The sequence below is a fragment of the Cynara cardunculus genome (assembly GCF_001531365.2).
Source record: "Cynara cardunculus var. scolymus isolate 2C chromosome LG 13, CcrdV1, whole genome shotgun sequence".
Taxonomy (NCBI): domain Eukaryota; kingdom Viridiplantae; phylum Streptophyta; class Magnoliopsida; order Asterales; family Asteraceae; genus Cynara; species Cynara cardunculus.
The window spans coordinates 2539195-2550322 of record NC_037540.1 but is presented as its reverse complement, the minus strand read 5'-3'; the positions used below and the strand labels follow the sequence as shown (position 1 = coordinate 2550322).

At 35.1% G+C, this 11128-nt stretch overlaps 2 protein-coding genes across 2 annotated transcripts; one reads left to right on the top strand and one right to left on the bottom strand.

The window, feature by feature from the left end:
• Window positions 1–1529: 1529 nt before the first annotated feature.
• Window positions 1530–6003, top strand: LOC112525643 (probable serine/threonine-protein kinase PIX7). Its single transcript, XM_025135855.1, has 6 exons — window positions 1530–1822; window positions 2622–2956; window positions 3053–3188; window positions 3999–4135; window positions 4241–4364; window positions 5327–6003. Exons 1-6 carry the CDS (start codon window positions 1633–1635, stop codon window positions 5854–5856), a joined length of 1452 nt encoding a protein of 483 aa, XP_024991623.1. The 5' UTR covers window positions 1530–1632; the 3' UTR covers window positions 5857–6003.
• Window positions 6004–6411: 408 nt separating this feature from the next.
• On the bottom strand, window positions 6412–10729 carry LOC112525644. Its single transcript, XM_025135856.1, has 7 exons — window positions 10452–10729; window positions 10083–10232; window positions 9771–9992; window positions 7478–7599; window positions 7079–7242; window positions 6828–6982; window positions 6412–6641 (listed from the first exon to the last, which is right to left on the bottom strand). Exons 1-7 carry the CDS (start codon window positions 10653–10655, stop codon window positions 6540–6542), a joined length of 1119 nt encoding a protein of 372 aa, XP_024991624.1. The 5' UTR covers window positions 10656–10729; the 3' UTR covers window positions 6412–6539.
• Between the last annotated feature and the right edge of the window lie 399 nt (window positions 10730–11128).

Sequence of the window (11128 nt, the reverse complement as noted above, 5' to 3'; positions counted from 1 at the left end):
CAAATATAAATTACTTCATTATTGAACATAAATTAAATTATAATAAAAAAATTGAATTAAAAACTTACACAAAAAATGATGAATTTTAAATAGTTAATTTGATATGATAAATTAAGGGTCTGGTTGATCTGTTGAACATGTAACAGATAAATTAAGGGTCTCTATCAAACTTTTGGTTTGATTTGCCATATTTGATTTAAACTTTAATATTGATACAGATTGATTGGATATAAAAATCTTGAATGGATATTTAATATTTAATTTTATTGTATCAATTAATTTTTTTTATTAAATTGATTTTTTTATTGCATTAGTAAAAAACAAATTTTATTGTGGTAATTTGAATTTTTTTAAAAAAAATCTTCAATTTGATATCTAAATTAAAAAAAACGAGATTTGAAATGAAAAATAGATTTTATTGCATTGATTTTTGAAAAAAAAAGAATTTTAGTTATTTTTTTATAATTATTTTGTAATTTTAAATATGACGTGAAATATTAGTTTTAAAATAAAAAATTAATATGACGTGAAATATCTTAGTTGACAAAAAATCTAGATGATATCAGTATTAACAGGTCAACCAGACATTTAAATAAACAAAAAGCTTGATAGAGTTCCTTAAATGACGATTTTGAAAGTTGATTCCCCAAAATAAGAATCAGATGAAAGTTGGTTTCATTTTAGTGCAATTTTCTCTTTTAACAATGATTTCAAATTCCGAGAAGGTTAATTATGTCTTAATTGTATGTTATTAGATAATTATTAATGCAAACTTAATTATTAAATTATGGAACGATTTCCATGTCTCTTTTCTATCTTTCTCTACCTCCACCTCCACCTCCACCTCCACCTTGGTATCATTATTTATTATATTTTATTAAGACAGATTTGGAGTATTCAGTCTTTTGATGAGATTGTAATGCCTTTTGGGAATGCTACACACAAACCAGATGGTGGGTGCTTTTGAACTGAGATCACATTTCATACAAAACTTGCATTCTCTGGGTCTCTTCCTCTTTCATCCCAATCTTTTCTTCACATTTTGAAGCAATTTTGCCTTCTTGTTTCAAAATTCCTAACTGGGTCTGTTAGGTTTTCTGTTTGTTAATTTAAAATTCCAAACTTGGTTCTTCTTTTAGAGAATCTTTTGTTGTAGTTGTAATCTCTTCATTTTACCCCAAGATTTCTCATCTGGGGTTTGCTGCTTGTATCTGTTTCTTGGTTTTCAATCGTATTAAGCTCCTCTGAAGTTGGGAAACTTTGGATTTTCAGTGGGTTCAAATTTGGGGGTTTTGATGATAAGTTTGGTTTTAGGGTTAGATGTGATCTGTTGATGAAGAATGTGTACGAAGTTGGAATCTTTTCAGCTGGGATTTGTTAATAGCATCTTTTTCTTGGCTTTCAATCACTAAAAAGTGGCACATTTTGGGTGTTTGTGGGTTCAAATTTGGGGGTTTTGATGAGATCGAGTGATTTGGTTTTAGGGTTTGCTGTGAAAGATGAAAATTGTGTATGAATTTTAATTCCATCTTTTTCTTGGCTTTCAATCACTAAAAGTGGGACATTTTGGGTTCAAATTTGGAGGGTTTTTGATGAGACCAAGTGATTTGATTTTAGGGTTTGTTGTGAAAGATGAAATCTGAGGATGAGAAATGTGTGAAGTTGGAATCTGGGCAGAACAAGAAGAAACAGAGAAGTGATGAAATAGTTGTGGATGAAGGGGGTACCACTGGTTGTTGGAACAGGTGGAGGTTGATTGGTAGCTGTGTTTCTTCAAGATCTAAAGTTGATAGCTCCATCAGTGGCATAAGCACTCATTGTGGTAAATCAATCCTTCCATTTGTCTAGTGTGATTTCCTAATAACTCACTTTCTATATCTATATCGTTAAGCCACTACCAAACAGTCATGTATATCTGACCCAATAAGCTGTGAGTCTCAATAAGCTGGTAACAAACAGGCCTTAGTACCCGGTTTGTGCTTACCGGGTAAGACTTAAGAGACGCTTACAAACAATCCATTTTGATGGTTGAGAATGTTACCCGACAAGGTAAGTGATGGTGGTGACTCTTGCTGGTAAGCGCTTACCCAATAAGCATTTGGTAAACATCCCCTTAGATTGTACTTTGGTGGATCAATGAGGTTGGTGCTAAGGCCAATGTTGATGAGGGGTATACGATGACATGATGATGAATGTTAAAATTCACGCTTTGTTAGTCGTGAGTTTCAAACTCACAACTGATGGTTTAAGAGACTCGGTTAGTACCAGTTGAGCCAACGACAATTAGTTCAATGTGTATGCATTTGTTTTTCTTTTGTGTATGTAGGAGAGGGAATCAAACTCTTTATTCACGATATGCGTTGTTAAGGCCATTGATGAGGGTCATAAGGCCTGGACAAAACGAAATTATCAATTATATTTCGTACAGATGAATGGTTATTAAGGTGTCCCTCAGTTTTTCATTTTTTTGGGAGTTTTTCCCTTGAACCTCACCTATATATATATATTATTGTGCTCGTTCTGTGGATTACGTGCTACATAAACCAAACGTATGCAGTATCACCGTTGGAAATAGATATTGCCTAGAGTTGACTTTCATCAACTGTTTTTTGTTACGACAGTGGAAAGTAAATTAACAAATGATACTAGCAAAGATCAACCTGTAGTTCCGATAGTCTCGTCAACTACTAGTAACGGAGAAAGCAACCCGTCCACCCCAAAACCGGAAGATGAACTCAAAGTTGGTTCTAGTCTTCGCAAATTTGGTTTCAACGATCTCAAATTGGCTACAAGGAACTTCAGACCCGAAAGTCTTCTTGGTGAAGGGGGTTTTGGTTGCGTTTTTAAAGGGTGGATCGAAGAGAACGGAACTGCACCAGTGAAACCGGGCACCGGACTTACTGTTGCTGTGAAAACCCTAAATCATGACGGGCTTCAGGGTCATAAAGAATGGCTGGTTTGATGCTTTCTATCGATCTTTTTGTTTATCTGTACTTCTTGGCTTCTATATCTTATGATTTAGTGTTCTAATAGAGTTTTATGTCATCCACAGGCTGAAGTAAATTACCTAAGTGACCTTATTCATCCGAATTTGGTTAAATTGATCGGTTATTGCATTGAAGATGATCAACGGCTGCTTGTTTACGAGTTCATGCCTCGAGGGAGCTTGGAGAATCACTTGTTTAGGAGTAAGTTTACATACACAAAACTTGATTAGGAAACTGGGTTTCTGCCAATAGCTTGACATGTGGCATATTCATTGGGATATGGAGGTGTTATTAATCATGAATGCTGTTACATATTCATCATCAATGTTGTAACATATTCATCTAGAATGTTGTAACACATTTGTCGTGAATGTTGTAACATATTCATTATGAATGTGTGATTCATAATAAACAACATGTGCATATTCATCATGAATGAGTGATTCATGATGAATAATCATTATGAAACTGCTTACATATTCACTCATTCATGATGAATAATCATCATGAAACTGCTTACATATTCATCATCAATGTTGTAACATATTCATCCAAAATGTTTACGCATTCATCGTGGATGTTGTAACATATTCATTATGAATGTGTGATTCATAATAAATAATACGTGCATATTCATCATGAATGAGTGATTCCTGATGACTAATCATCGTGAATGTGTGATTCATGATGAATATTCATCATGAATGAGTGATTCATGATGAATAATCATCGTGAATGAGTGATTCATGATGAATAATCATCGTGAATGTGTGATTCATGATGAGTATTCATCGTGAAGAGGGACACATGGCACGCTCTGGGCGGTTCTTAGGTTCGTAATCATTTTTGGGTTCCTAAAGGAACTTTCCTCCGCATGTATATACCTGTAACAACCTGTCCTACATGGATAGGAAATTAGATTATTGGGTCAACCTGCTGCTTTGCCGAATGGGCGTTAAAATACCAAATACAATAGTTTCGGTTTCTAATGTAAGTCTATATTTATCGTAGGATCTTTGCCTCTTCCATGGTCGATCAGGATGAAAATTGCTCTCGGCGCTGCAAAGGGCCTCGCTTTCCTTCACGAGGAAGCAGAAAGACCCGTGATTTATCGTGATTTCAAAACCTCCAACATTTTGTTGGATGCGGTATGTGACACAAGATTCGTTAAGCTACAAACGTTCTTGAAACTTTTGCTTTTGGGTTCATCGTGTTCATAAAGATTCGTTTTGTTTTTCTTCTTTTTCTTTCAGGAATACAATTCGAAACTTTCGGACTTTGGTCTTGCTAAAGATGGTCCGGAGGGAGATAAAACTCATGTATCGACTCGAGTTATGGGAACGTATGGTTACGCGGCCCCTGAATATGTGATGACGGGTTCGTCTTTTAATCTAATCTCTAAACTACATTACTGCTTATTCTCTTTGTTCTTTGGGAAAAGACAAAACTACCCCTTCGATGTCCCCAACCCAATCCCCCGAACTGCATCGGGAAGCACTCGGTACCCACCACAACAAAACTGGCTTTATAGGATGCAAAAATGCCTAAATGTCCTAATAGGTTCCTTTATACTACAAAAGTTTATAGGACCACATAGTTTCGCGTCTTATATAAAGGTGTTAAAATAGACGTCAGGACACATTTGGTCGTCCTAACAAGTTTTTTATGAAACTTTTGAAATAAAGTGTCATTTTAGTCTTTTTGGGGTGCGTTTGGTATCCAGACAGAATAGAACAGAACCGGACCGAACAACTGGTGAGCGTTTGGTAGGATAGAACTAGACATGACAGAGCAGGTGAAATGATCAATTTACCCTTATTGAGTTGTTTATATATTTCGACTAATTTATGCAATTTACTAAATTATAATAATAATATATTTTATAACATAATATATCATTAGAAGGTCACCAAAATAAAAAGTGTTTGTAGTTTCCAATTTTTATTTTATACTCTTTCTATATTTAATAAATTACATAAATTAATCAAAATTAGAAACCATAGAAAAGTGATATTTTTAGGACAGTAAATTGAAAGTTTAAAGAGTATAAAATACAATAAATAAAATTTAAAAAATGAATAAAATGTAAATAGGGTGGCATATTTGATGTTTTAGAAGATAGTTAGGTTTTATTTTAAGGTTATATTGGTAAAATATAAGTTTGTTCCTTTTTGTTCCACATAAAAGTTTTGCCAACATGGAACAGTGATCTAAGTTCTATTCTGTCATGTTCAATGTACCAAACGCATCCATAAAGCCAATTTTGTTTCAGTTCGGCACATTTTGCTTGAAGAAGTGATATTTGAACCTTATTTTTTGAGTCTGTTTCTTCTCTTTAGGACATCTTACTTCAAGGAGTGACGTATATAGCTTTGGTGTTGTTTTACTCGAAATTTTGACGGGTCGAAGGTCAATGGACAAAAACCGTCCAAACGGCGAACACAACCTTGTAGAATGGGCTCGACCACATTTAGGAGATAGGAGGCGGTTTTATCGGTTGATAGACCCTCGGTTAGAAGGTCATTTCTCGATAAAAGGAGCCCAAAAAGCCGCACAACTAGCAGCTCGTTGCCTTAACCGTGACTCAAAAACCAGGCCTCTGATGAGTGAAGTTGTTGAATCGCTAAAACCGTTGCCAGTCCTAAAGGACATGGCGAGCTCGTCGTATTACTTCCAAACCGTTCAAGCTGAACGGGTTGGGTCGAGCCCGAGTGCACAAAATGGGGCTCGGGCCCAAGCCGGATTGTTTTCGAAAAACGGGGTGCAGCATCCGCGGAGCCTATCGATACCCAACGGTTCTCATGCTTCTCCTTATCACCAGAAGTTTAACTTGAATTCACCAAAGCCGATTGAGAACAAGAAGCAATAGCAGTTGGAAAATCATCGTCACTTTTTTTTTCTTTTTTCCTTTTAATTTAATTTTCTAAGTAATATAAATATATTGTTGGCTTGTTTGCCGTTTTAAATCCGACAACAAAACAAGACGAACTGATTATTTATAACAAATTAAATTTGATTGGTTTGTTGTACATTAAAATTTAGGTCATGGGTCCGTTATTGTTTGGTGAGAAATGGAACAAATCGTTCATTTATATATGATTTTGTATTTTCAAAACTAAATTTTAATGAGATAGTGCAAAAGTGGGACCGAAAGAATGAACAAACAAATGTTGCACCGAGTTCGACTAGAAAAGTTGACATGAACGAGAAGGATGGTGTTTAATTGATTTGAGCTTGGACTTTAAAGGTCAAAAGTGTCTAGAGGTCTTAGGTTCAAATTCAAAGGAGAAATAAGAAATCTTTTATAGTCACAGAGGTCCAAATGTGGTGACTTCGGGCTACCCAAGAAGCGTGTGATCGTCCTGAGATTAATCGGCTTGCATAGCTGGTTGGATATCCAGGTAAATTAAAAAAAATCACATGATGATAACCAAACATATCGGCTGAGTAAAAGTTGTCAATTACATTTAGTTACAAACGATCAAGTTGTACTTCATTCTAATCACTCGGTTTTTTTACGCTACAATGCTTCATTCTAATCACTCGGTTTCTTTACGCTACACCTTTCCTAGTTACCTGATCCTTCGATGTGCTCTCGAATATTTTGTCCGCATTACCGACCTCAAATCCATCGCGTCTATGGATCTCCTCAATCTACACACGTTTCAAAACCAATCATCGTTATATTGTTTTTCAAGCGTATAATATCTATATATAAATGATATTTTTGGTGATGTTTGAATCGTTAACCAGACTAACTACTACTACTAGACCAACGACCATTTGGAACCATCGTTATTCAAAGAAAATGGACTTTAGAAAGGGATTTCGAATGTTAACCTTATCTTCAGGTAAATATCTGTATTCTGGCAATACAAGTCGTTCAGCAAACTCGATATATGAACAAGGGACCGAGTCTTTGACACCATCGGAAAATTCAAACGGGATAGAATCTGCAACCGTCGAACTTTGCAGCAGTAGGGCATCTGGGCTCACTGGGAGAACACAATCATCGAAACCGAGTTATTTGATTTAGGATAATAGTTGATGAATAACGGGTTTGAGTTTGAATCAGAAAAACAAAAACCAACCCTTGAGAACACCCCCTTCAGAGTTCAACTTGAACCCGTTGTCCTCGATGAACCGGTTAAGATTCTTGATGTTCTTCAAGCAAGATTTCAGCCGATGAGTGGAGATCGTGACATGATTCACCGAGTATCCGTTCACGAGAGTCCATGCAGCGTACTCGCTTTCGCTGGAAATCAAACATCACGAAAACTATTTTAGATGTAAGAAACTACGATCCACCAAAGAATCTTTGGCCTAACAGTATCTGGATTACTGGTACGATCCCAACTTCCCTGGAGGTCAAAGGTTCATACCTCATCAAATGTGACAAAATGTGAGTATTTGTCATATATCATATATATTTCAGGAAAAATTTACGGTAAGGAAATGAATCCACGAGCCACGCAAAGACGAAAACGCACCTAGCTAATTGTTGGAACTCCGAATGCGAAGGTTTTGGCCATGGCAAACAACCAACCGCACTTGAAACCACAGCATGTTTATATCCGGCACCCGATAGCTCTACGTATTTTCTAATTATTTCCTGGACGCAGAAATATACGCAATAATGAACATGAGTTTCATTAGAACGTATAATATTAATCGCTTATATTCAACGCAAAAATTATGCTCGGTTTATGACTTTAACAAATAGACGCTATAACAAATCGGTTTTACATGACGTCAAATTATATTTAAATGTCCTAATAGACTGCTTCATAATATAACTTAAGTTTATAAGACCAAACAATTGTATATTCTATATAATGTGTTACAATAAGTTGATAACAATTACTTACAACAATAAAACGTTTTATTAATCTTTTGTATTAAAATTATTTAAAAAATAATTTATTAAAACAACTATTTTATAAAAAGATGTGTTTCATGTATGGGTTCTGAAAATGGTCCTATAAAAAAACTAGAGTAAATTACTTTTTTCGTCCTTATAGTTTGTTAAAAATTATGATTTTTGTCCCTATGATTTAAAAATTATGGTTTTCATTTATATGGTTTGTAATTCATTGTTATTTTTATACTTATGATTTACAACTTATTATTGTTTTGGCCCCTATGGTTCACAATTATTTACTATTTTCGTCTTTTGTACTTATAGAAATTAGTTCAAGGACGAAACTAGCAAGAAATTACAAACCATAGGGACAAAAATTGGAATTTATAAACTATAAAGACAAAAATAGCACTTTTTAACAAACCACAAGGACTAAAAACATAATTTACTCAAAAAAAAACTAATAAGATACTTCAAGTGTCTAACACAACTCAAATACACCATAACATCCTATTGAAAATATTTATTAAACTTACACACGATTGTTCTTAGAAGTAGAAAGTTACCAGGGGTTTATATTATAGGAAACATCAGCAAAAAAACTGCAAGTCAACACCGCAAGACACTTTTTCTAATGATTTCGCAAGGTACCAAATGGGCTTGTAGTTTTGCAGTTTTCGACTTTGGCTTGTTTTTTGTGATGGAAATTTGTAGGTTGGAAGTTAACCTTCTATCCCACATTGGTAGAGAGTTGATTTCTAGAAAAGCTTATAAGGCTTTCTCTAGAAATGGGCTTTCAACTTGTTAGTGGACTCATGGTGGGGGTCTTGAGTAGAAGGCCCAACACACACGCGTGTGCGTGGCTGTGGCCGAGGACGCGGGATTCGCATGCCGCATCGGAGCATAAGGAGCCTCGCTCCGAGTATCTTTTTAATAGTAATTCGTTAGGAGGATTATCAGTTTAATTTGGATAATTATTAATTTTAATTTGAATTTAATCCGATTTTTGACTTGGTTTTAGAGATAAAATTCGGTTGAGACTTTGTCTCACCACTATCTCCGATTTTTAGGAGATAATCGTGGCTCATTCTAAGGTTTTAGGAGAATTTCATTAGAGAGGAAATCGATTTTTTTCCTGTGTATAAAGAGACGGCTTCACCCAGTATTTATATTGGGTGAAACCCTAAAATGAGCCACGATTATCTCCTAAAAATCGGAGATAGTGGTGAGACAAAGTCTCAACCGAATTTATCTCTAAAACCAAGTCAAAAATCGGATTAAATTCAAATTAATAATTATCCAAATTAAACTGATAATCCTCCTGACGAATTACTATTAAAAAGATATTCAGAGCGAGGCTCCTTCTGCTTCGAAGCGGCGTGCGAAGTGCGCCACCTTCGCGAATCCCGCGTCCTTGGCCACGCACGCGCGTGTGTGTTGGCCTTCCACTCAAGACCCCACCATGAGTCCACTAACAAGTTCAAAGCCCACTTGTAGAGAAAACCTTATAAGCTTTTCTAGAAATCAACTCTCTACCAACGTGCAATGGAAGGTTAACTTCCAACCTATAAATTTCCAACATTTTGTGCATAGATATAAGGGGCTACATTACCGCAACTTGTGGTTTTTAATGGTTTTTAGAGTGGGTCCAAATTTTCATTAGATGTATTAGATTATGTTTAAAACCGCAAGAAAAAGTGTCTTTAAGATGTTGATTCGTTGTTTCCTCATCATTTTACGAGATGGCTATAAAGTGAATGTTTTTAGTTATTTTTATCAAGATGGCCATTTGAGATTATAACTCAAAAAACTCGAACGGCTCAGATTTAATATTTAGAAATATTTGACATAACGTAAAGTAAAGTTGATTTTTCTGCAATAGATCATCATGAACACAATGATTATGAAATTTTAACCCAAACCTGGGCCTGGACACTCATTTGATCTACGATAAGCTCTGAGATGAAGATTCTGGGCAAGGGTCCATGAACACCGCTGCCACTGCCGCCATTAATAGCGGAGACACTTGGAGGAGAAAACCAGAGAGCTTTCAGCTTCTTTTGTGGAAATCTCAACTCTTCCTGTTGAGTATAACCAAAATCCAGAAAGAATTTCGACACAGAGTCGATCCCGTAATCATTTACCTATATTATGAAACAGAAATCACTATTATACATCTTCGTAGATTCTTAAAATTACCCCCAAATAAGCCACGATTTGAACAAAAAATTTACCCCAAATGTTCGATAGGCAAGATGATCGTAGCAAATTTGATTAACATCTGTAGATCTAACAAGCTCCAAGATCGATTTAGCAGTTGGATTTTTACTCAAATATACTTGTTCCATACTCGAAATCACGTTCCTAAAGAATGAATCACCAACCTGATCGATAAACAGAATTATTATCACCATAACTTGATGCCAAATAAATCGATACAAAAGCGAATCATATATATAGATCTGTTGGTTATGTATGTATCCTGATACTACTAGTTTCTGTAAGTTAACTTCTGTACACAGAAATTAGGGGAAGAAGAAGAGAAACAAAATTCAAAACCACATAAACAAATTAGAATGTAGAAATGAAGGAATTGTGCATACCTTCGATGGTGATTGGTGAGTGGATTTAGAAGCGGAAACGATCGAGAATTTGGATAGGGTTTTAGCGGAATGATTCATGGTTGATGGGGGAAGAAATTTGACAGAAACGAAGGTTGATGATGGGGGATTAACGGAGGATGAGAATGAAGAACCGAAAATTGGAGATGATGATGATGATGATGATGATGAGGGAATTGTGATCATCTTCTTCAAGAATCAAAAGGTTTTTGGTGAATTTGATGAGGATGAGAATGGTTTTGATTTGGAATTTCACAAGTTCCGTGACGTACAGGAATCCTGGTGTACGAGGATAGATGTGCCATGCTGTTTACAGCGTGCCACTCATATCATTTGTTTAATATATTTTAAAAAATATTCATGAGTGTTTGAAATTGGTTAATTGAAACATATTATCTTTTTTTACAAAAATACTTATTAATTTATTATAAGTTAGAGTTTAACTTTTTTAAAAACTCCTTACCGGTTTGACACCGGTATAACTTGTTTATTCAAACACTCAAAAAGTGTTTATTACCGGTGACACATCGGAATAAGTCAATAAGTTGTTTTTACAAGCAATCCCAAACACCCTATCAATTTTAGCAGGTTATTATTTCATAGATTATAACATTAATTATATTATTAAAATATTTTGTTTATGTAAGACGAGATCATGT